General features: G+C 44.2%; 1 protein-coding gene across 1 annotated transcript in view; it reads right to left on the bottom strand.

The window, feature by feature from the left end:
* Positions 1-27,433, bottom strand: part of LOC124545674 (odorant receptor coreceptor-like) — a 66,573-nt gene that overhangs the window by 15,250 nt on the left and 23,890 nt on the right. The window contains exon 4 of the mRNA XM_047124620.1: positions 5,233-5,346. Coding sequence (XP_046980576.1) covers positions 5,233-5,346 — 114 coding nt within the window. The remainder of the gene's footprint in view (positions 1-5,232; positions 5,347-27,433) is intronic.

The following is a 27,433-nucleotide window of genomic DNA, read 5'->3' on the forward strand; positions in this document are numbered from 1 at the left end:
GCGCGGTTAGAGGCGCTATGTCACGAATTGCGCGGCCCCTCTCGCCGGAGGTTCGATTCCTCTCTCGGGCATGGGTATATGTGTTGTCCTTAGCGTAAGTTAGTTTAAGTAGTGTTTAAGTTTAGGGACCGATGACCACAGCAGTTTCGTCCCTTCGGAATTCACGCACATTCGAACATCGCATTTTGTTCGATAGGCGATAAAGCTGGACTGTATCGACCGCCTTTCGGATGTCGAGGAACACGGTATCAGCTTGGTCACGGTCGACGGTGTATACTACTTCTGGTTAGAGAGCTACGTTTCACGAGATCCCGAGTTCGTTGTTTGCTGATTCTCCCATAGGAAACTATCGGTCTGCAGAAAAAAGACCCATCCCTACCGGCATGGTGGAAATGCGTTACAAACTATATCTCAGAAATATTCCCGCGAGCTGTACACCGTTGAGTGTGGCACAGCAGTTAACACCGCTGGCCGGAGTGATGTGGGTGACCAGTTCACACCTAATCACCAAATAACTATTTTTTAACTAGCCTTCATCAGTTCTGGGAAGTTCTTGAAATTTATTACTTTGGTATATTCTAGAACGTTCGATGTTTGTTAAAATAGCAGAGCTTTTCATGCAGGGGTGCAGTTCTATTGTTCGGGCTGTACGCCAGTGTTCGTAATAAATGTCCTTTCAGCACTAAATGTTGCACTTCATTGACGATCATGTTTTCTGATTCGGACTTGGTTGTGGTTAAGACGCGACGTTGCCTCAGCAGTTTGGTCCCTTAGGGACTCACACATATTTGACATATTTGATATTTCACTGGTTTGATGCAGCTCTCCATGCTACTCAATCCTGTGCAAGCTTCATCATCTCCCAGTACCTACTGCAACCTACATCTCTCTGTATCTGCTTATTGTATTCATCTCTTGGTCTCCCTCTACCACTTTCACGCCACCCGCTTCCCTCCAGTACTAAATAGGTGATCCCTAGACGTCTCAGAATGTGTCCTACCAACCGATCCCTTCTTTTTTTCATGGTGTACCACAAAATCTCTTCTCCCCTATTATGTTCAATACCTCCTCAGTAGTTATGTGATCTACCCATCTAATCTTCAGCATTCTTCTGTAGCACCACATTTCGAAAGCTTCTATTCTCTGCTTGTCTGAACTATTTATCGTCCATGTTTCACTTCCATACATGGTTACAATCCATAAAAATAATTTCAGAGAGGACTTCCTGACACTCAAATCAATACTCGACGTTAGCAAATTTCTCTTCTTCAGAAACACTTTTCTTGCCATTGACAATTTACATTTTATATCCTCCCTGCTTTAACAGTCATCGGTTATTTTGCTTCCCAAATAGCGAAACTCATTTACTGCTTTAAGTGTCTCATTTCCTAATTTAATTCTCTCAGCATCACCTAATTTATTTCGACTACATTCCATTATCCTCGTTTTGCTTTTGTTGATGTTTATCTTATATCCTCCTTTAAAGATACTGACCATTCCGTTCAACTGCTCTTCCAAGTCCTTTGCTGTCTCTGAAAAATTGCAGTGTCATCGGAAAACCTTGAAGTTCTTATTTCTTCTCCCTGGACTTTAATTTCTACTCCAATTTTTTCTGTTGTTTCCTTTGATGGTTGCTCAATATAGAGACTGAATAACATCGGGGATAGGCTGCCACCCTGTCTCACTTCCTTCTCAGCCACTGCTTTCCTTTTGTGCCCCACGACTCTTAAAACTGCCATCTGGTTTCTGTACAAATTTTAAATAGCCTTTCGGTCCCTGTACTTTACCCCTGCAATCTTTTAGAATTTGAAAGAGAGTATTCCAGTCAACATTGTCAAAAGCTTTGGCTAAGTCTACAATGGCTATACTATAAACGTAGGTTTGTCTTTCCATAACTAGCTTTTAAGATAAGTCGTAGGGTCAGTATTGCCTCGCGTGTTTCTGTATTTTTCCGGAATCAAAACTGATGTTTCCCGAAGTTGGCTTCTCCCAGTTTTTCTACTCTTCTGTAAATGATTCGTGTGAGTATTTTGCAGCTGTGACTTATTAAACTGATGGTTCGGTAGTTTTGACACCTCTCAGCACCTGCTTTGTTTGGAACTGGGATGATTATTATATTGAAGTCTGAGGGTATTGCGCCTCTCTCGTATACCTTGCTCACCAGATGGAAGAGTTTACCTATGATTGGCCCTCCCAAGGCTTTCAGTAGCTCTAGCGGAATGTTGTCTACTCCCGGGGCCTTGTTTCGACTTCGGTCATTCAGTGCTTTGTCAAACTCTTCACGCAGTATCATATCTCCCTTCTCATCTTCTTCTAACACCTCTTCCATTTCCATAACATTTCCCTCAAGAGCATCCCCCTCTATATATTCCTTCCACGTTTCTGCTTCTTTGGTGAGCTCTTGATATTCATACAGGTGGTTCTCTGTCATACAGACTGTATGGCGTGGCATTATCAGGAATGTATGACAGATATCGATAATCGTTTGCTATACCATCCGTTTTGGTATTGTGGAAGAATTTTTCTGGTAGTCATACATTTTCAACAAATTTATCTGTAATAAATTCCATAAGTTATTTAACTGTGTGTGGCGGAAGGTACTTCTGGTACCCCTATTCTATTCCACTCGAAAATGGTGCGTAGGAAGAATGACTGTCGGTAGGCCTCTCTTAGCTTGATTTCTCGAATTTTCTCGACATGGTCATTACGCGAGACGTATGTGGGGGGAAGTAATACGTTGTCCGACTCTTCCACGAAAGTGTTCTCTTGAAATTTCAATCGTAAACCTCTTAGTGACATACAACGCCTCTCGTGTAACGTCTGCTAATGGAGTTTATTGAGCATCTCGGTAACGCTCTCGCGACGAGTAAACGATCCCGTGACGGGAAGCGCCGCTCTTCTTTGGATCTACTCTACCAGTACTGCCTGGTAAGGGTACCAGATTGCTGAACAGTACTCTAGACTTGGTCGAACGAGCGTCTTCTAAACCAGTTTCTTCGTGTGTGAGTTACAATTCCATAAGATTTTTCCTATCAATCTCGGTGCGGCATCTGCTTTCCCTACTATTTGCTTTATTTGGTCATGCCACTTAAGGTCGCTCTAGATATTTATTTTTAGGTATTTTATGGTAGACACTGTTTCCAGCAGTTTGTCATCAGTAGTGTGGTTGTGCTGCAGCAGTAGATTTCTTTCCCTATGTATGCGCAGGACGTCATATTTATTTACGTTCAGGATCAGCTGCTAGAGCCTGCACCATTCATCAGCCCTTTGCAGGCCATTCTCCAATTTGATACTGTCTTCTGGCGTTGCTACTTTGTTGTAGACAATCGTATCATCTGCGAACACTCTTAAAGAGCGTGGGATGCTTTCTGGTAGAGCATTTATATTCACTGTAAACTGTACCAGTCCTGTAAGACTTCATGTTGTGCAACGGAAATTATCTTCACATCCGTCGATTTTGTTCTGTTAAGAGCGACGTGTTGAGTTCTGTCTGCTAGGAAGCCTTGAATCCAGTTGCAAATCTGGTCTGATACTCGATAAGGTCGTGTTTTTTCACTAAACGGCAGCGCGGGCCGATGTCAAATGCCTTGCTGAAGACACGGAATACGCCTTCAACCTGAGTACCTTTGTCTAAAGCGCTATGGATCTTGCGGGGGAACAGAGAGAGTCGAGTTTCACAAAATGTTTGCGGCATCCATGTTGATTTTTATAGAGGAGATTTTCGTTCTCCAAAAACGTCACAATTCTTTAGCCTATAAAATGTACCATATTTCTACAATAGATTGGCGTCAACGATATAAGCCTACAGTTGTGTGCATCTGACCTACTGCCCTTCTTGAAAACGGGAATGACCTGCGATTTTTGCAGTCACTAGGTACTTTCCGTTGTTCCAGCGATCTACGATAAACTGATGCTAGAGGGGGAGCAAGTTCTTTCGCATGATCTTTCTAGAATCTTACAGGTATATTGTCTGGTCGTGATGGCTTTCCACTACTAAACGATTGTAGGTGATTTCCTGTTCCGCAGTCGTTTATCTCAATATCTGCTATTTCGACGTTCGTATGATGATTGAAAGGAGGGATGCGTTACGACCTTCCGCGGTGGAACAATTTCGGAAGACTGAGTTCAGTACTTCGGTGTTCTTTTATCCATTTTGGGTACAGAACACCGCACATTGTAGGAAACACTGCAATCAACCACAAGTTTTTCTGAAATGATTTTATTGCACGATTGTTAGTTTCAGGCCTGCGCCCATCGTCAGATGGTAACGTTGACTTCTTTGCAAGTTTTGCATTGTGTCTTCCTGAAAATACATCCTTTACATATTTGCAATCCATACTGATCAATGAACTAACTAAATACTTGTATTTTTGCACCATTTTTGATAACATGAGTCTCCCAATCTTTCGATTTTGAAAACTGTGTTATCGATTTCAGAACTTTCCCCGGGACATATTTTGGAGACTGTTTCATGCCGAATGCCTTGTGCTTAAATTTTAACTTGTTCCATCACCCTTCTGATATAATGTACACCATTTTTGATAACATGAGTCTCCCAATCTTTCGATTTTGAAAACTGTGTTATCGATTTCAGAACTTTCCCCGGGACATATTTTGGAGACTGTTTCATGCCGAATGCCTTGTGCTTAAATTTTAACTTGTTCCATCACCCTTCTGATATAATGTACAGGAAATGTTGTATGCTGTCATTTTATGATTATATTCAACTTTCAAACACTAGTCTTTCTTTCAAAATAAAAGAAATCACTTTGTGTTTCGATAATATGATAACTGTGTGTGTCCTAGAGTTCATACACTACATTAGTATGTAAGGACACCATAGTTTTCAATGCAATTAAATATATAGTTCCGTTGCGCGTTGCGCCGTGACTGTCATACGAAAGTACATTTGAGATATCGTTCGCGGCATCTACGTTAGTCATCTTGACGAGTAACCGTAATTAGAACAGCAAGAAATGTGCGATTGCATTGGCCACATTCAGTGTCGAATACATATTTGCTCATGATACGAGTCACATTATTCGGTTAAACGTTTACAGGTTCTTAAGCTGAGACCAACTAACACCTCTGACTGTTCTATGGTGCGACAGTATACCTTGATTGTATCCTCTGCCATATATAGGAGCATGTAATAGAATTATTTCCTGACTAGTCTCATCTCTCTGAAATGTCAGCAAGTGCTTCTGTGCGATCGGCCTTCATTTCACTCACCTGATCTATGATCCTCTGCCCGACGAGGCAGAATAACGCTGTCTGATAGGCGAAGAGAGAGAAACCAGTCAGTAGTTTGATGGTCTCCACCGGATCCATAGTTTCTTGTAGCAACTGAAATTGCAAAAATTTCAGAAACGCAAGTTCAATGCCTATGCACTTCATAGGTTGTAAAACATTTTATTATCATCATAAAATGCAGGCTATCACGACAGGAATTTGCGTTATTGCTGATGTTTTATGGGCATACGGTCGTGCACCAAGGCTTAATTCTCTGCCTAACGTTTCGTGTTTCTATGCAGTAGACATCATTACCTACTTTAACGACTCGGAAAGCAGTTACAGTCTCCAAGTAGTTCAGAAAGTGGTGGTGGTGGTTAGCTTTTAACGTCCCGTCGACAACGAGGTCATTAGAGACGGAGCGCAAGCTCGGGTTAGGGAAGGATTGGGAAGGAAATCGGCCGTGCCCTTTCAAAGGAACCATCCCGGCATTTGCCTGAAACGATTTAGGGAAATCACGGAAAAACTAAATCAGGATGGCCGGAGACGGGATTGAACCGTCATCCTCCCGAACGCGAGTCCAGTGTGCTAACCACTGCGCAACCTCGCTCGGTAGTTCAGAAAGCTGAACTGTTTATATGCATCCACTGAACGTCACAAATCGACTGTTGCGTGGATAGATATAAACAGTTCGACTTGCTGAACCGAGTTTGAGACTTTAGCGGCTTTATAAGTCGTTAAAGCCTCTGATGACGTCTCCATCGATGGGAGACGAAACGTTTGACGCAAAATTATACCTTGCACCATACCCTTATGACCTTAACGCAGATATCAGCAATAACATCTTGTTAACTGCGTAATCATGAGAAGAGAAGAAAAATGCCATTACGTGTTCATATAAGGATTTTAATTTTTGATAAGTGAACGCCTTGGCGTAGTGGCACCTGCTGAATCTGCGAGTTTATCTATAGACGTGGTACAACTGAATAGGAGCTAATTTTGTAAGATCTGTTTCTTGTAATAAAACAAAGCTTGAACGACGAAAACAATCCTTATCTGGCTGAATTTACTGAAATCTCTCTTGCCCTCTCATTTTCTGGTAGGTTCACTATATTCACCTCATTAACATCTAGGGGTGAGTACGTGAGAGGTAACGGGCCTTACAACTAATAACATCTGCAACAAAAGTGGACGTAGTTCTTACCACAATTGTCGAGAAGATGTGCAGGCAGATGCAAAGCACATTGCAGAGAAGAAGAACGAAAACAGCCCGACTCATCAGCTCTTCCAACAGACTGATACATCTGCAGAGCAAAACGAAACTACTATCAAACATTCGTATAATAAGGAACAATTGAGCACACTCTTTCATAAAAATTATAGACATAAGCACTACATGTATGACACACACTCCTCCGATTAGATGATTACTAAGAAATATTGTTTTGTGTTAGAGAACTTACGTATTATGTGTTTACGCCAATTTGAGCACATGTTCAAGGAAATATGAGTTTACTAAGGTGAAATATGATATTTCATACCAATAATTCATCGTAGCTATTAGTAAGGCAATTTATTTGCAGAACAGTTACAGTAGTTAACACTTCTGCTTGTATAGGTCTCACTAACCTCAAAAACGGCAGTGTAAGCCTATACCATACAAGGTAAGCACAGGTGCGGTGTAACTATAAACTGATATTATTACTGTAAGAATGTAATAATTTTTAATTTAACTATTTCTTTGTCTCCACAAACCATTCACCTTGCCGCTGTAGTGACAGCTCCCTTGCCTCGATGTTACGGATAGCCGTAGCGTAGGTGCAAAATAGATGACAGACTTGTAAAATGAAAAAACATAACCTTAATATCTTAGTCCAGCAAACTACTGAAAGCAAGGGGCAACAACAGCCCTAATATTTCTTGATGGAGTTGTTCTTGTGGTCTTCAGTCTGAAAACTGGTTTGATGCTGCCCTCCAAGATAATGTGTCCTGTACAAGCCCACCATCTCTTAATAACTATTAAAACCTCGATCAATGCTTACTGTATTATCTCTTGGTCTCCCTCTACAATTTTAACCCCCCGCCTCGCCTCTCCACACACGTACTTCCCTACATTAGCAAACTGACTTTTTCTTGATGCCTCAGGACATGTCCTATCAACCGATACTTTCTTTTAGTCAAGTTGTGCCATATATTTCTTTTCTCCTCAGTTCATTTGAATACCTCCTCATTAGTCATTCAATCTATCCATCTTCTGCAGCACCACTTTTCAAAAGCTTCTATTCTCTTCTTGTCTGGACTGCTTATTGTCCATGTTTCACTTCCGTACAAGGCTACACTCCATAAAAATATCTCCAGATATGACTTCCTAACATTTAAATTTACGTCTGATGTTAATAAATTCCTCTTTTTCAGAAGTCCTTTTTCTTGCTATTTCTCGTTTGCATCTTAGGTCCTCTCTCCTTCAGCCATCATCAGTTATTTTATTGCCCAGATAACAAAACTCATAACTATTTTTACTGTCTCATTTCACAAACTAGTTCCCTCAAGATCGCCTCGTTTAAATCGATTATATTCAATTATCCTCGTTTTACTTTTATTGATGTTCATCTTACAGTCTCTTTTCAAGACAGTCTCCATTCTGTTCAACAGCTGTTTCAGGTCCTTTGGCCTCTCTGACAGAGTTACAGTGTCATCGGCAAACTTCAAAGTTGTTTTATTTTATTTCTTGTCCTTGAATTTTAATCCCCGTTCGAAATTTCTTCTCAGTTTTCTTTATTACTTTCTCAATCTACAGACTGAATAGCTTCTGGGATACGCTACTACTGAGGCTCACTCCCATTTCAACTGCCGCTTCATTTTTATGTCATTCGACTCTTATGATTGCAGTCTGGCTTCTGTGCAAATTGTGAAGAATCTCTCGTTACCCGTACTTTATCCCTGTTACCTTTAAAGTTTCCAAGAGTGTATTCAAGTCAATATCCTCAAAAACTTTCTCTAAATCTACAAATGGTATATAAATGTAGGTTTGCCTATTATCAAACAATCTTTTCAGATAATACGTAGGGTCAACATTGACCTATGTGTTCCTATATTTCTCTGGAACTCAAATTGAACTTCCCCGAGAAGTTTACTCTGTCTCATATACAGAGTGAACCAGAACTCTACCAATAAAATTTCTGACGTTCAAATGGCTCTAAGCGCTATGGGACTTAACATCTGAGGTCATCAGTCCCCTAGACTTAGAACTACTTAAACCTAACAAACCTAAGGACATCATACACATCCATGCCCTAGGCAGGATTCGAACCTGCGACCGTAGCAACAGCGCATTTCCGGACTGAAGCGCCTAGAACCGCTCGACCACAGCGGCCGGCAAAATTTCTGAGGCTTTTCGGGGATAATTTATGTGTATTTTGGTATAATGGATCTCTGGTGGCTCGTTAAAGATTGGATTAGATTAGATGTTATTTTCGTTTCTATAAACCTACAGTGAGGAGACCCTCCAGGATTCAGAACAAGTCAGAAAAACGAAATACCTTTCAAAGACTGCAATAGTCCTCATGGATTTGGAATAAGTGAAAAGAAATCTTAAACATGTTTTAATTTAAAGAGTTAATAAATAACTTGTCACAAAACATATAAATGTTTAATATACTGAAGTGCATACGATTATTTTTAGGCTATATGTACACTATGCGATTAAAAGTACCCGGACGCCCCCCAAAACACGCGTTTTTCATATTAGGTGCTTTGTGCTGCCATCTACAGCCAGGTACTCCATATCAGCGACCTCAGTAGTCATTATACATCGTGAGAGAGCAGAATGTGGCTCTCCGCGGAACTCACGGACTTCGAACGTGGTCAGGTGATTGGGTGTCACTTGTGTCATACGTCTGTACGTGAGATTTCCACACTCCAAAACATCCCTATGTCCATTGTTTTGATGTGATAGTGAAGTTGAAACGTGAAGGGACATGCTGACTTCGTCTGTTGACTGACAGAGACCGTCGACAGTTGAAAAGGATCGTACTGTGTAATGGGCAGACATCTACCCAGACCATCACACAGGAATTTTTAACTGCATCAGGATCCACTGCAAGTCTATGACAGTTAGACGGGAGGTGAGAAAACTTGGATTTCATGGTCGAGCGGCTGCTTATAAGTCACACATCACGCCGGTAAATGCCTAGCGACGCCTCGCTTGGTGTAAGAAGCGTAAACATTGCACCATTGAGCAGTGGAGAAACGTTGTGTGGAGTGATGAATCACGGTACACAATGTGGCGATCCGATGCCAGGGTGTGAGTATGGCGGATGCCCTATGAACGTCATCTGCCAGCGTGTGTAGTGCCAAAAGTAAAATTCGGAGACGTGTGTGTGTGTGTGTGTGTGTGTGTTTGAGGTTTACGGGCGCTAAACAGCGTGGTCATCAGCGCCCAAACGCATAAAAACAGGAACACATGCGGTGAATGGACTAAGACGGACAGCGAACAAGGAGAACGGCTAAAAGACACAGACCTGATGCAGTTCCAAATCCTCACAGACAGAGGCAAAGCAAGAGGAGAAGAAACGCACTAAAAAAGGAAATGAAACACAAGGAAAGGAGGACAGAAACCGAAGGGAAACAAGGAGGTATTCGTGACTGGCGGACCTCTTACCTAAAACCTGGGTCAGCCAGTCACCCAGCAGCACATTAAAACCCTCTCCCTAAACTCCGAGGCAACAAATTGGACAGGACACAAAACCGTAAGACCTTAACCACAGTCGTTGCGTCGTCTTGCAAAATAGAGAGCAAATCCGGTGGCAAAGAAACCACCGCCCTCTGGTCAGAGAATAAAAGACAGTCAAGTAAAATGTGGCGGACAGTAATCTGGACGCCACAAGCACTGCAGATTTGGGGGTCCTCCCGCCGGAGTAAAAAACCATGTGTTAAGAGACTGTGCCCGATGCGGAGGCGAGTGAGGAGAACCTCATCCCGCCTGCATGACTGGTAGGACGTACGCCATGGCCGAGTGGTGGCCTTGACCAGACGCAGCTTATTGTCACCGACTGCCAACCACTCCTCTTCCCATTGACGCATAACACGAAAACGCAGGAGGGAGGTAACAGCGTGGAGGGGGACGGCACATTCAACAACGTGAGGGAGGGAACATGCATCTTTGGCAGCCACATCCGCCAGTTCGTTTCCCCTAATACCCACGTGCCCTGGCACCCAGCAGAAAGAAACCCCCTGCCGTTGCAGGTGGAGTAGGGCATCATGGATGTTCTGGACGACCGTATCCGCTGGGTACAAGCGTTGCATGGTCTGAAGGGCACTCAGGGAGTCAGAACAGATGAGGAACTTAAGACTGGGAACACATCTCATCTGCTCCAATGCCCGCAAGATCGCAAACAATTCGGCATCAAAGATGGTAAACGCCGCAGGAAGTCTTAACTTGACGACTCGATGAGGGAAAACAACAGCACAACCAACAGAGTCCCCCTGTTTAGAGCCATCCGTAAATACTGGTACATGGTCGAGATGCTGGCGTAAAATATCGGAAAATAAGGAGGTAAAAACAAACGCAGGAGTGCAGCTCCTCCGGTACTCTGACGAGTCTAAAAGGACGCTGGGCCTCTGGAGCAACCAGGGAGGCAGGCGGGTAAAACCTTGTCGTTGGGGGGCCACACGCTCCACACCAAGGGACTCAAGCAAAGGCTTGGCACGAATCCCAAATGGTCTCGTTGCCCTGGGACGACTGGAAAAGACACGTTCCATAGGCGGTAGGGCAACGGTAGGGTACGCAGGGGAGGGAGGATAGGCAAGGAATTGACACAACCGGCGCACCATGAGGAGTTTCCGCCGGATGGCGAGCGGCGGTTCTCCTGCCTCAGCACACAGGCTGGGGATGGGACTGGTGCGGAAGGCACCAGTGGCCAGCCTGATACCCTCATGATGTACTGCGTCAAGAATCTTCAGATACGAAGGCCTTGCTGACCCATACACGGTGCAACCATAGTCAAGACGTGATCGGACGAAAGCTCTATAAAACTGCAGCAGACGCGCCAGATTTGCTCCCCAGGACCGATGGCTCAGACACTTAAAAATATTCAGTGCCTTCAGGGCCCGCACCTTGAGGTCTTTAAGGTGAGGCAACCACGACAACTTGGAATCAAAAGTGAGGCCCAGGAACCTCACAGTGTCTCTAAAAGGAAGAACGGTGTCCCTCAGACGCAATTCCGGAGAGATAAAAAGACGTCGAGAACGATTAAAATGAACACACACACATTTGTCTGCAGAAAAGGTAAAATCCGTCTATGCAGTCCATGCCTCTAAGCGCTTTATCGTAAGCTGCAACCGCCGACTAGCACTGACAAGACTGGAGGAAGAACAGAAAACAGCAAAATCGTCCACAAACAAGGAGCACTGGGCAGGACTCCGGATAGTGGACGTGATATTGTTAATGGCGACGGCAAAGAGGGTGACACTTAAAACGCTTACTTGAGGAACACCATTCTCCTGCACGTACAAATCAGATAGCACACCACCAATCCGATATCGAAAGAGGCGGTGGGAAAGAAAGGACCGAATGAAGATGGGGAGACAGCCACGAAAGCCCCACTCATGGAGCTGATTGAGGATAAGGCGGCGCCAAGTAGTGTCATACGCCTTATTAATGTCAAAGAATACACCTAGACAATGCTGGTTACGTAGGAAGGCCTGCTGGATGGCCGCCTCAAGCAGGGTCAAGTTGTCTATAGTGGAACGACATCTCCGAAAGCCGCACTGAGAGGGGCTAAGGAGCTGCCTGGTCTCGAGCAGCCAAACAAGGCGACGGTTGACCATGCGTTCCAACGTCTTCCCGACACAGCTCGTCAAAGCAATACTTCGATAACTACTGGTTTGAGGAGGGGAATCAAAATCGCCTCCCTCCACGAGTCAGGGTACGTGCCGGATAACCATATCATATTAAAACAATTCAGGAGAACTTCCTTGGAAGGCAGCAACAAGTGCTGCAGCATACTGTTCCGGATTTGATCATGGCCAGGCGCAGTATCATGAGCCACAGACAGCGCCGAATCAAATGGCTCTGAGCACTATGGGACTTAACATCTATGGTCATCAGTCCCCTAGAACGTAGAACTACTTAAACCTAACTAACCTAAGGACATCACGCAACACCCAGCGCCGAATCCAGTTCTCACATTGTGAAGGGGCAGTTGTAGGGTTCAGAATTTGGAGACCGGAAGTCCAAGTGACCCCTCTCGATGGCAGTGCGGTAGTGGCAGAAATCTGAATCACAGTTAATAGTGGCGGTAGATTCGGCAAAATGCATGGCGAGTGTCTGGGCAATGCCTCTCGGCGCCGTGAGGAGACATCCTTGATGCAGCAATGCCGTGACAAGTAGTTGGCTGAGTTTCCCGGAAATCCTCCTGATGGCTTCCCATACTTTCGTAGAACTAGTGGAGCGGGATATGGGGTCAAGAACGATTGCCGTGACCGTCGTTTGCTATCTTTAATCACTCGCCGCGCTTTGGCCCTTGCCACCCGAAAGGCCGCAAGATTGTCAGCTGAGGGACGGCACTTGAAGCGGCGCAGAGCTACACGGCGGGCTCGGATGGCTGAGCAGCACTCAGTGGTCCACGAAGGGACAGGACGCCTCTTGGGATGACCGGATGACCGTGGGATTGACAGTTCAGCAGCATGGGAGATCACGGCTGTAACATGGTCTACCCATTTGTGGATGCTGGCACGGTGTTCCAAAACAGCCAGTTGACTGAAAAGTGTCGAGTCAGCTCTGCAGAAGTGCCACCGGGGCGGCACTGGTAATGCCTCAGCCTCATCCAGGAGGCGAATCCAAAGGGAGAAATGGTCACTAGAATGGAGGTCAGCAGCAACCTCCCACAGAGCAGAAGCCGCGAGTGCTGGAGAGCAAAAGGAAAGGTCAATAGCCGATGACTACCCAGAAGCAGTACAGAAAAGAGTGGGAGCACCAGAGTTGAGGATGCACAGTTCTTCAGACATCATGAGGCTTTCCAGAATGCGACCCCTGGGGCAAGTAGTCGGAGAGCCCCATAAGACATTATGAGCATTGAAGTTCCCCAGAAGAAGAAATGGGCGGGGGAGTTGGCTAATAAGGTCTGTGAGAGCCGCAGAGTCTATCACATCCTGAGGTGGTAAGTAAACTGAACAGACTGTGAGCCTCCGACCCACAAGAAGGTCAACTGCAACTGCTTGCAAGTCTGTAACGAGAGGGAGCTCAGATGATGGGTGCATGTCACGGACAAAAACCGCAACACCACCCTTTGCCCATTCCCCCGTCAGATCATCTTTTCGATATACGGTATAGCCCCGTAAAGAAGGAGCATCAGTGGCCCGAAATAGGGCACTCTCGTACAAGGAGTTGTAATTCGGTCACATGCGTCCTGAACCCATTCAGGTTCCATTGTAATATGGGAGCCAGTGATCAGGGTGGCTGAACTTTCACCCTGCCTCTGTGCTTTGGAGGAGAGCCCGTACTGGCTGGAGATTGATTCCTGGGGCGAGAAGATCGCCCCCGGTCGACATCAATGTCCATCAGCTCTGACGACGACCCACGGGAGATGTCAGATAGTACGATGGCCTCGTCATCGGACCGACCCTGACTAGTCTCCTCAGGTGGCAAAACCTTCACCTTCGGCGTCTTTGTCTTGGGGGGCTTAGAATGCAGAGCCTTGTCAACAGTTGGAGCTTTACTGGCCTGGGCAGAAGGCGCCATATTGGGGAGAGGCAGGAAGTACCCCAATGTCAGCAACCACGGCCTTGTCCGACGTAGCGGGGAGAGCCGCAGGTTTCAAAACAACCGCAGCAGCACAAGTGCACTGGCAAACGCAGGTATTAGTGCTAACACTAGCAACCTTCGTTTGCGTAGCAACACTGGCCATTTGTAGCGGTTTTTTCAGAGCGGAAGCGAAAGATGTTGTAAATACAGGAGGTTGCATGGCCATAAAGAGCTTCTTGGCCTCACCATAGGGGATGCGCTTAGATGTTTTAATCTCCTGTATCTTCCGTTCTTCGAGATAGATGGGGCAGACCTGGCTCCAGACAGGGTGACTCCCAGAGCAATTCACGCATTTCACAGGCGATGAACAATCGGCTCCTTCATGGGCAGGCTGACCTCATTTACCACAAGTGGCTATCCCATTGCAGCCCAACGTAGTATGCCCAAAGCGCTGACATTTAAAACAGCGCATTGGGTTGGGGAAATATGGCCGTACTGGCAAACGTAAGAACCCCGCTTTAACATGTTCTGGGAGTCTTGGGCAACTGAACGTGAAAATAAACGAGTCGGATTTGACTAGGTCCCCATCGACTCGCTTCATAATATGCTGCACGTCAACAATATCTTCGTCAGCCCACTCAGATTTTAACTCGTCTGTGGGGATATCCACCAAGTCCCTACATGTCACAACACCCTTACTATAGTTCAGAGTGGAGTGGAGCTCGGTCTCGATAGCGTACTCTCCGAGACAGGTTGCTTTCCGAAGAGAAGTGACTTGACGGGAACTAGAAGTCTCAACTAACAGAGTCCCATTCCGCAGTCGCTTCACAGATTGCAGTGTTCCTGCAATTCCCTCAAGACCCTTGTGGATGTAAAAGGGAGAAACCCTCTCAAAGCTACCCTCCTTTCGTTTAATAATCAAAAACACATTCTGATTATCAGCATGTGCTCTGTTACGACAGTCTGATAAATCTCTAGCAACGCCAGGGCTGGAGGACTCGCAGCACGAAGTCGCTTTTTCGATGGGGTGTGTTTTCCTACCAGTGGCCCACCCAATCCACTGGTAGGGGGAAATGTAGAGGTCGAAGGGTCCATTGCGGTCCCACGAGCAGCTAGGGAACTAAAGGTCTGCTCAGACAGAGCCTCGCGTGCCTGAGTAAGCCTTATACAACTGGGGTGTGGCAGGTGCCCCAGAGGTTGCCCGCTTGCGACTGTTCCACCCCAACAGCCATGCATCTCACAGGCGCGGAGCACACCGTATGATTGAGGGGTATTTATAGAGGCTGGCCTTCCTCGCAATCCAGGCGGTCAAGCCAAGATTACCATTCCCCGCAGCACACAACATTCCACCGCCGCACCATACGGTGGTCGCTGAAGCATGTCCGTGGGTTACGGTGACACGAGACTCGCGGTGCTGACCAGTCCCCAGCTCAGGACCCCGGGGTCGCCAAGCCCGTACTCAGCAAATGAATGCTGAGCCCCTGGGGGCAAAATCCGGAGGCGGTGGTGTCATTGTTTGGTCGTGTTTTTCATGGAGGGGGTTTGCACCCCTTGTTTTGCTTGGCACTATCACAGCACAGGTCTACACTGATGTTTTAAGCACCTTCATACTTCCTACTGTTGACGAGAAATTCGGGAATGGAGATTGCATCTTTCAACACGATCGAGCACCTGTCTATAACACGCGGCCTGTAGCGGAGTGGTTACACGACAATAACATCCCTGTAATGGCCTGGCCTGCGCAGAGTCCTGACCTGAATCCTATAGAACACCTTTGCGAAGTTTTGGAACGCCGACTTCGACCGACATCGATACCCCTCCTCAGTGAAGCCCTTCGTGAGGAATGGGCTGCCATTCCCCACGAAACCTTCCAGCAGCTGATTGAACGTTTGCCGACGAAAGTGGAAGCTATCATCAACACCATATCGAATTCCAGCATCACCGATGGAGGGCGCCACGAACTTGTAAATCATTTTTAGCCAGGTGTCCGAATACTTTTGTCACACAGTGTAGCTGTGCATCGTCAAATAGAAATATCTTTTTATAACACTTATTTACAGTCATTGCATTACTGCACTGGATTTGTGATCATAATTCTTAGGCTCTATGTAGGCGTGCATTACCAACTAGAAATATCGTTTTATCACACTTATTTACAATCATAGCTTTACTGTAGTGAATTTGTACGGGTCATATTCCACTAATACTCACTTAATTATTATTAGTAACATATATACATAAGTTGGTTCTAGTGAAAAATTTCGTCAGTGGAGTAGAAGGAGATGGCCACTAATAAATCCTTTAGGCTTCTGTTAAAATGAAATTTATTTGTGGCTAAACATTTTATGGCTGCTGGCAAGTTATTGAAAATATGTGTCCGTGAATAACAGATTTCTTTCTGGACCAAAGTGACTTTGAATCTTTGTGAAGGTTATTCTTATTTCTAGTTTTTATTCCATGAAATGAGTTGTTGGTTTGAAAAAGAGATGTTTTGAATTTAATTAAGTAAACTAGTTGTAGATCAGTAGCTAGTAGCCCTAGTTACCTAAACAGTCCTTGGCGAGACGTCCTTCAGTTCACACAAGAAATAATTCTTATTACGCCTATTTGGACGTGATTAACTTTAGCTTGACTTGATGAGTTACCTCAAAAATTATCCTGTATGACATTTTGGAATGAAAGTGAGCAATTATGTTAGCTTTTTTATTTTTATATCGTCTATGTATGAGAGAGTTCGCATTGCAAATAGAGATTTGTTTGGATTTCTTTAGAATACTCCTGCCAGTGGAATTTATTATTAGGCTGTTTTTCCCAATGGTTTAACGCTATCAAATTCTTCTGTCTATGTGTCGTCATATTGTACGTGTATACTGGCAGGAAGCCTCTTCCAAGTTCTGGACTGCATGCAGACTGTTATTTGAAGTTCAGTGACAAAGAAGATTTGATTAACAGATATTTCTGAGATTACAGTTGATTTTCTAGTTATTGCATTGTTTGTGTCACCTGCAAACAAAACAGACTTGGCATCTTGTAATGTTTGAGATGAAAGGTAATCGATAAGAAAAAGTAAAGGCCCTACGATGAAATTTCATGGTACGCCACATTTAATTAATTTCCATTTGGATGATGATCGATAGCTTAATACATGTCCCTTTGCGAATAACAGCCTTGTTTCCGGCCAGAGATATAGGATTTGAACTATTTGGCAGCATTTCCTGTTACACTGTAAAATTCTAATTTACTTAAAAATATATTACCATTACACAATCAACTTCTTTTTTTCAAATCGCAAGATATACCAGTTGCTTATTATTTACTGTCTAATGAATAAGTACCGGGTGTTTACAATTAAACTGGTGGTGTTCCGAGTGCTGCGTTGCTGACGGTGTACATCACAGGACGCTGAAACATCGTAGGTCTGTTCATTAATTGGTGCTCTCGCGTAGTACGCTGAAAAAATGATAGTTCCACTTTCTGCCACCAGGGGAAATCATGCTGCCGTAAGCAATCTAAATTTGGTTTTGGTGCCGGAGAACGATGATTCTGTCACGTTTGTTAGGATATTGTCACGAGCTGCAACATGTGTTGAATATGGTCTCCTGACTCAGCAACATGCTGCGTCCGTAATACGGAATAGTCGACAGTTGCTCGCTGCATATCTGGTGTAGTAAGAGGGCTATGTCATCGTTTGCTGTCCTTCAGGTCGGTAAGTGTCCGGATACATCCCTGATAGACGTGATCTTTCAGACATACCCACAACCAGAAGTCACAAGGATTTGGTTTGGTGATCTGGAAGACCACCCATCTTCAAATCGCCTAGGGAAGACGTAGTCGTTACTGAAGGATCCTCGAAACAAATCTTTCACTTCACAAGCTACATGTGGTGTAGCTTCATCTTGCTTGTAAATTATTGCGTGGACCCAGCTGCCTTCTTGGAAAACTGGAATCACGTGTTGCACAAGAAGATCCTTACAACGTGCAGACGTTGCACAAAGAGGTCCTTACAACGTGCATACGTCACTGTAGACCTAACAAGCTGGTGAGGTGCCATCTCATCGAAGAAAAGCGGAGCGAGGATGAAGAAGCTTGTGAAAACACACCACATAGTCACGTAAGCTGAATTCAATAGATGTTCCTGCACAACATGTGGCGGAGTGGAACCTCACATGTGACAGTTCTGTACATTCACGGCATTGTTCAAAGTAAAACGTGGCTCGTTTATTCAAGAATATTCCCGGCCACATGTCATCCATTCCCATGCGTGCTAAAAAACAAAGGGCAAAGGCACAGCGTTGTAGACTATCTCAGCGCTTCATTTGGTTTACGTTCTGAATCTTGCAGGGACACCATTGGAGAGACAATTCCCGTAACGCAGCTCCAGTACTGGCTGCAGTTTTTGAGGCATGTGCTGCGCTGTCGGCTACAGCTACAAACAGCGTCATCGACAACTGCCATGGGAATGGAGCGCCTCCCTCTCCCTGCTGCATCACTTCATTCACCTGTTTCTTCAAATTTCTTCATCATATTCGTTAGCCCTTTCGTTGAGATGGGGTCTCTTTGCAGCTGTTTCTGTGCTATTGAAGATCTTTTGGTAAAACGACTTTACCAGCAGTGCACGGTCTTTCTCGTCAACAGCCATTGCATTTCGTGCGAAAAATTTCAACCTTCCTAACCTTTTGCGCCAACAGTCACTTCACAAAAGAAATTAGAACGCGTTGTCAAGCGACAAACAGCATACTGCAGTCAAGATAGGAAACATTTCACATTCTGACTGCTTTCAGCGCCATATTTTCACCTCGTGACAGCCAGTGGAAGTATTATTTTTTTCAGCATACTCCACGAGCGCATCTATTAATGAACAAATCTACTGGTAGCGTAGTGTAGTGCAGTGCACATGAGGGTTTTTTAGGCTTGACGGTAGTATCGATACGGAGCAAGTAAGACGAGGTTCAGAGTAACGACACTTCGAATGTCAAAATTGACAAAAATATTGTCTCTATTGAAGACGAAGTCGAAGGTGACAGTGAAGTTGTCTGGTAGCGTATAGCAGGTCTAATTGAAAACAAATTAGTTGTTGTATGGTTTTACCTGCCGCCTGACTCCGCTGTGACAGTTCTAGAGTCATTCAAAGGAAGTCTACGGTCAGTAGCGCCGAAATATCCAGATCATGCAGTACTAGTTGAAGGCGACTTTAACCTACCGAGTACAGATTGGGATGTCTATGGATTCATTGCAGGGGGTACATACAGACAATCACGCGAAATACTTTTGAACACGTGTTCTGAAAACTGTCTTGAGCATACAGCTCGGCAGATCACACGATGTGGAAATATCTTAGATATCGGAGCTACATGTAGGCCGAATGTATCGACAATGTCCTTACAAAAACGGGAATTATCGATTATTTGGTCATTATAGCAACTATGATTACGAAAGTTAATGAATCAGTCGAGAAAGCCAGGAGAGTGTTTCTGCTAGATAAAGCGGAGAAATAGTTGTTAGCATCTCACTTAGACAGTGAATTGACATAACTTACTGCCAGTAACATGGACGTAGAGGAATTATGAGCAAAGTTTAAGAAAATTGTAATTCATGGTCTGGAGAGTTATGTGTCTGGTAAGTGGATAAAGGATGGAAAAGAACCACCATGGGTTAATAACTAAATTTGGGAGATGCTGAGGAGGCAGAGGCTGTTGCACTCTCAGTTCAAAAGACAACGCACAAACACGACAGGTAATGGTTAGTAGAGATTCGTGCGTCTCTGAAAGAATTGATGCGCGAAGCATACAACTACCACCGTCACACCTTAGCAAAAGACCTGGCAAAGAACTCGAGAAAATTCCCTCAGCGGGTCTAAGGCTTCCATTCGGTCCGTTGTTGACCAGTCTGTTGTGGCAGCTGAAGATAGCAAAACGAAAGCCGAAGTTTTAAATTTCATGTTCAAGAAATCATTCACACAGGACAATCGTACAAACATACCGTCATTTGACCACCAGACACATTCTCGTAAACACGGCATAGTAATAAACATACCTGGCGTAGAGAAACAACTGAAAGATTTGAAAACAACTAAATCACTAGGTCCGGATGGAATCCGAATTCGATTTTACAGTTAGTACTCTACAGCATTGGCCCCTTACCTAGCTTGCATTTATCGTGAATCTCTCGCCCAGCGAAAAGTCCCAAGCGACTGGAAAAAAGCGCAGGTGACTCTAGTATATAAGAGAGGTAAAGAAACGGGCTCGCAGAATTACAGACCGATATCCGTAACTTCGGTTTGCTGCAGAATCATTGAACATGTTCTCAGTTATAATTTCTTGAGAATGAGAAGCTTATGTCCACTAGTCAGCATGGTTCTAGAAAGGATCGCTCGAGCGAAACTCAGCTTGCCCTTTTCTCACATGATGTGCTGCGAACTATGGATGAAGGTGTTGTGGCTTGGCAAGACAGCCAAGCCACTATGAGGAAGCCGATAGGCACGCGTTTAAGCTCACGCAGGCTGGCGTGAGGTCTGGAACAGGACAGGTAAATGAGACTAACAAAAATAGTACGTAGCTTCTGGAATACTTAACTTTAATCCATAATTGGTGAACATCGCTCTTGACGGTACATGTTTTACAGCATCAATAGTAACTGGTAATGGCGCCTTGCTAGGTCGTAGCAAATTACGTAGCTGAAGGCTATGTTAACTATCGTCTCGGCAAATGAGAGCGTAGTTTGTCAGTGGACCATCGCTAGCCAAGTCGGTTGTACAACTGGGGCGAGTGCTAGGAAGTCTCTCTAGACCTGCCGTGTGGCGGCGCTCGGTCTGCAATCACTGATAGTGGCGACACGCGGGTCCGACGTATACTAACGGACCGCGGTCGATTTAAAGGCTACCACCTAGCAAGTGTGGTGTCTCGCGGTGAACCACAGAAGGACAACAAGCAGAGTCTATATTTCTAGCTTTCCGGAAAGCATTTGACACGATGTTTAATTGCAGTCTGTTAACGAACGTACGAGCAAATGGAATAAGTTCACAGACAATGAGTGGCTCGAAGACTTCTTAAGTAACAGAACCCAGTATGTTCTCTACGGCGAGAACTCACCAGAGGCAAGGGTATCGTCAAGAGTGACCCAGGAAAATGTGATAGGACCGTTGTCGTTCTCTATACAGGGTGTCCCAGCTATCTTGTCCACCCAAAATATCTCTGGAACAATAACAGCTATTGGAAAACGACTTTCACCGGTATCAATGTAGGGCTGGGGCCCATGAATGTACATATTTGAAAACATTCTAAAACGAAAGCATGTGTGTTTTTTAACACAAACTTATGTTTTTTTAAATGGACCTCCTATATTTTTTCTTCGGCAATCCATAGCATGACAAAGCACATACACACTGGCGTTGATTGCATTGCAATATTCCCATTACATCCCGAGATATTAAGACGCAAAGTTGACGCTTGAAACACCCGACATGCGCTGCTAGCGCACATCCTGAGGCTCAGGCGTGAACCCCATGCTGCCCGTAATCGCGATGTGATTGACATGTGTAATCACACCTCCATACTTGCAAGAGGTCCGAAACAACGGTAAAACTTTTAGTCCACTTGCTCGTTTCACTAAAACCATCAACATGAATTTTACAATTACGAGTGAATGATTAACTGTCACCTGCGCTAGATCTATAGTGAATTAAAGTTTTGACGTTGAACGGCATTACCTTTTTAGTAACGGATTATCGATAAGCGAAGTTAGCTTCGTGACTAACGTTGCGGTACACAGATATGTTACAGAACCGCATCACCCCTAGCCTATGGGATAAATACCTGCTGGAATGTACGACGTTAATGCAGGATGGCAGCAGAGCGTATTATTCGTTTCGGACCTCTTGATAAGTATGGAAGTGTGATTACGTATGTCAATCACATCGCGATTACGGACAGCATGGGGTTCACGCCTGAGCCTCAGGACGTGCGCTAGCAGCGCATGTCGGGTGTTTCAAGCGTCAACTTCGCGTCTTAATATCTCGGGATGTAATGGGAATATTGCGATGCAATCAACGCCATTGTGTATGTGCTTTGTCATGCTATGGATTGCTGAAGAAAAAATATAGGAGGTCCATTTAAAAAAACATAAGTTTGTGTTAAAAAACACATATGCTTTCGTTTTAGAATGTTTCCAAATATGTACATTCATGGGCCCCAGCCCTACATTGATACCGGTGAAAGTCGTTTTCCAATAGCTGTTATTGTTCCAGAGATATTTTGGGTGGACAAGATAGCTGGGACACCCTGTATACGTAAATGGTTTGGCGGACAGGATGGGCAACGATCTGCGGTTGTTTGCTGATGATGCCGTAGTGTTCGGTAGGGTGTCGAAGTTTAGTGACTGTAGGAAGATAGAAGATGCCTTAGACAAAATTTCTGTTTTGTGTGTTGAGTGGCACCTAGCTCTAAATGTGGAAAAATGTAAGTTAATGCGGATGAATAGGAAGAACAAACCTGTAATGTTCGGTTACAATATTACTAGTGTCTTGCCTGACACAGTCAAGTCGTTGAAATTTCTAGGCGTAGCGTTACAAAGCGATATGAAATGGAACGAACGTGTGAGAAGTGCGGTAGGGAAGGGGAATAGTCGACTTCAGTTTATTGGAAGAGTCTTATGAAGGTGCGGTATATTGTAAAGCAGACCGCATATAGGACGCTGGTGTGAGTACTGCTCTAGTGTTACGGGATCTGTACCAGGTCGGATTGAATGAGGACATCGAAGTAATTCAGACGCGGCCTGCTAGATTTGTTACCTGTACGTTCGAACAACGCGTAAGTGTTACGGATATGCTTCGAGAACTCAAATGGGAATCCCTGGATGGAAGGAGACTTTCTTTTAGAGAATCACTATTAAGAAAATTTGAAGAACCGGCATTTGAAGCTGACTGCTGAACGATTTTAATGCCGTCAACATACACTGTGCGTAAAGACCACGAAGATAAGATACGAGAAATTAAGGCTCACACGGAGGCTTACAGATAGTCGTTTTTCCCTCGCTCTGTATGCGAGTGGAACAGAAAAGAAAGTGACTAGTAGTGATACAGGGTACCTCCGCCACGCAACGTTCGTTGGCTTGCGGACTATGTAAATGTAGATGTAGTTGTTTCAGCGTCCTGGGAGGTGTAAAGCCTGCACTCCAGCACTGGGAACACCGTCAGTTTTATCATAACCACCCGGTACATTCTCACAATATGTGTATAAAGCCTTCCCAGTATCAGAACCCTTTAGAAATTCGAACAGCGACTTTGACAATAATTTATTTGTCGTCAGATGGATAAGAATCCGATTATACGTCACCTTTCTACAATTTTCTAAAATACTCGAAAAAGTAAAACTGTACAGAAATTTGGCGGTATTTCCTTATCTTCTTTCTTAAACAAAGGCTTAACCTCGGGATATTTTAACCGTTTAGGAAATGTCCCACTTATAAACGACTGGTTACTTAAATAGTTACTGAACTCAGAAGCACACTCTTTAATTAACTTTGTAGATATTTTATCTTAACCACTAGAATTTTTTGATTTTAAAGATTTTATGGTGGACATTACTTCTACTGGTGTAGTGAGGATCATATTTATATAAGTGAAATTGTTTGTAATGATTGGGCTGAGGTACTCCATGGCAGCATCTACTACTGAATCTGACAATCGAGCCTTTGTAGTAACAGTTGTGAAATGCTTGTTAAAAAGTTTTGCAACACTGCACAAATCTGCTCCAACGTATCATTTACTCTTAATGCTATCTTTAATAACATTTCGTTTGATTTCTTATCGCTTATATTGGTATTGCACTGAAAATCTCTGCACAACACTGCAAGTGTCGAAGATATGCGCTGTGTGTCTTGTTTGGTAACAAACTTGACCCATTCACGTACAACAGTAAAGCCAACTTGCGTTCAGTACCACTCGCTTCTGTCTCGGCTTCGTATTTCTGACAGTGTTAACTGTATTTTAACAATGACACACAGTAGCATGTAAATAAGTGATGAGGGGTTGATCGATATGCGCCTCGTGTACGCGTTCACTGAATACGATGGAAAAGCCGTACGGCGACACTATGCTTATCTGTTCCCGCAGTGACTGCAGCCACATCACAGTGGTTTTGCATCTGTACATAAGCACCCATCAATAATCGTATCCATTTGTGCTACTGTGTTTTGCTGATTGCGTATTACAGGCTTTTCCACTGTTTTAAAAGTATTTTCGCAGAAACAAAGAGAATTCTGTTAACGAAGCAGAATAAATCTTAATTGCATTATCACTATGTAATGAGACACAGGAGACCCCAGCTCCCTTATATAAAAATATTCAGAAAATGTTTATGAACAAGCTCCGAATCATTGTCGATGGAATTCTAGTTCATTTTGTATAATTCACACCGGGTAGAACAGTTTCGTCATGACTGGCTGTCCCAAGCTGCAGGCCGCTGTGGCCGAGCGGTTCTAGGCGCTTCAGTCCGGAACCGCGCTGCTGCTACGGTCGCAGGTTCGAATCCTGCCTCGAGCATGGATGTGTGTGGTGTCCTTAAGTTAGTTAGGTTTAAGCAGTTCTAAGTCTAGGGGACTGATGACCTCAGACCTAGTGCTTAGAGCCATTTGAACCATTTTGGCTGTCACAAGCGCATTCTGAAGATATGTCCTCCACTCCTCCACGTCAGGGGCCTTATTTCCGTATAGGTCTTTGAGTATTCTGTCAAATTTTCTCGCAGTATCAAGGCTCCCATCTCATATTTACGTATTTCCCCTTCTCTGTCTATAGCATTGTTCTCAGAGTTGTTCCGCTTATATGAACTTTACGTCACATAGTTTGACAACCACCTGCATTTACAACAGCCTGAAACTACACTAAAAATTCCATTTTACAGCTGTCGCAGCGATTTTCGAACGGGGGGGGGGGGGGGGGCATGGAACGTTCAACAGGCATGACACAGCTCTTGCACTGCTTCAGGATAGCACATTGCGGCCATCATTCTGAGCCATGGCAACAGTAATTTCTTCAACAATTCGTGGCACAATGAGCCATCGACCTTTGCCAATAACAGTTCCCCAAATCACCAGTTAATTCGAAACTCCGAATCACGTTTTTTTTTTTTTTCTCTCCGGTGCTGAAAGAGGACCTCTCCATATTCCTTTAATGGGTCGATAATCGTGACGAGCAGCTGCGCTATTACTGTTTTTTTTTTTATTAAACAGCCTTATTTACGAGAGGCCTCTCCACCTTGTAGAGCCCCTCCCCCCTGTTGACTGTCTGCAACTGTAATGCACAATGATGCATGCGTTTCAACCACATATCACCGAACCAGTACCGGTGTCTAATGGCAAGTCATGACACTAACACTACTAAAAACGCAAATCCTGCGGCATATAGCCCGAACATCATTCCTATAAAGTTGGGTATCCATACCGGAAATAGTTTTCCGTCTACACTGGTTGAAGAAAGGAAAGTTTAGTTATAACCATCCAGTATATCCCTTTCACCATTCAGCTTTCACTTTTTTGCTTAATTCTGACTTGCCATCTGAGCGCTTGGTGCTGGTACGCTTGCTTCTCTTTTCTCCAAAGGTCTCTTTATCTTTGCTGTAGGTGGCGTCTGTCTTTCCCCAAGTCATGTATGTTGCTACAGCTTTGCGTATGTCCTCCAGCCATTCCTGTTTCCCATTTTGTGCTTCCTGTGAATTTCGTGTTTTAGATGTATGTAATCCGTTTTTCCTGCTTCATTTGTTGCATTTGCGTATTTTTTCCGGTCGTCAAGCAAATTCAATCTCACCTACGTTATCCATTAATATCTACTAGGCCTTGTCATTTTACCAATGTGATCCTCTGCTGCCCTCCATTTCTATTTTTAGAAAGTTACCTATTCGTCTTCTATTTTAATATATCCCGAGGATATGTAACTCCACTGTAATGATTGAATCCTCTTAGGTAAAGCATTCTGGAAACGAAGCCACTATTCTTATCTCTGAGCGGGGGCTATTCAAGAGGATGCCGTCATCGAGAAAAACAAATCTGGCGTTCGAGGAGTAATCAGACAGTTTGGTAAGAGAACTTAAAAAGAAAAATGGAGAGGTCGAAGTTAGATATAAGGGAATTAGTGAAGTTCACTGGCAGGAACAGTAGACATTCTGGTCAAGTAAGTAGAGGGTCGCAACGCAACTCCGTTGCTGCTGGAGAACTGGTTGTTCTTCGAGTTTTGCTGTCCTTGTTAAAACACATCGTCAAATCGAACATCGCACATGAATAATCTGGTACCGTTCTAGTAAGTGTTTAAAGAATAATTTTTTGTGTAAGCAAACCGACGTCTACTGCTTACATTGAGTATCATAGGAAACACGGTTGGTATGAGTTAACTTTAACTGCACATCATAAAATCAAAAATGCATATATCAGCCGTATCACCAGAGAATCTGCGCCTAATGTATCTTAAGAAAGACACCTCGTATATATCCTCATTCGTTCGACTGCATGACTGCTGTCCGACATCCGATTCCTATTATACTGTATTGCACAAACCTTTTCTCTGAATGTTCACTATACACAACTTTCTCAAAAATCTGATTTGAATATTCTAATTTTTGTGTGCTTCTATGATTTCCGTTTTATATTACTCCTCCTAAACTCAGTATTCTATCATATACACTTACGTCCTAGTAAATTCCCCCACGTACGTCCACATTCCGTAGGTGACATTCGTAGGGTTTTTAATTTCGTCAAACAAGTGATAAGGTATCAGTTTTAATCACAGTTTGTTGGATGGTATTTGGGCTGAGGTAGGTAATTTCCCCTAAAGAAGTACAGTATTTGCGTATAAAGACCTGGTGAGCCTGTGATGTAATGCATTTGCGCCACTTGTCAGTGAACCTAGATATTTTTAGTGGTGTGAGTGACCGAAACGATTCAATGATGCTGTTTTATTAACATGACACATGGGTGACAATAGTTGTGCGATATCTCCTAATATCGTGTCGGGCCTCCTTTTTCCGGGCGTACTGCAGCAACTGGGAGTGTCATGGACTCAACAAGTCGTTGGAAGTCCCGTGCGCAAACATTGAGCCATGCTCCCTCTATAGCCGTCCATAACTGTGAAAGTGTTGCCGATCCAGGATTTTGTGCACGAGCTGACATCTCGGTTCGACAGGATCCACGTCGGGCGATATGGGTGGCCAAATCATTCGCTCGAATTATCGAGAATGTTCTTCAAACTAATCGCGAACAATTGTCGGCCGGTGAAATGGCCCATTGTCATTCGTAAAAATTCCAACGTTGTTTTGTAAATGGTCTCCAATTAGCCGGACATAAGTATTTCTAGTCAGTGATCGGTCCAGTTGGGGCAGAGGACCATGTAAATACAGTCCACACCATTCTGATGTCACCACCAACTCGCACAGTGCCTTGTTGACAACTTGGGTCTATGGCTTCGTGGGATCTGTG

Source organism: Schistocerca americana, chromosome 8, assembly GCF_021461395.2.
Source record: "Schistocerca americana isolate TAMUIC-IGC-003095 chromosome 8, iqSchAmer2.1, whole genome shotgun sequence".
Lineage (NCBI taxonomy): Eukaryota > Metazoa > Arthropoda > Insecta > Orthoptera > Acrididae > Schistocerca > Schistocerca americana.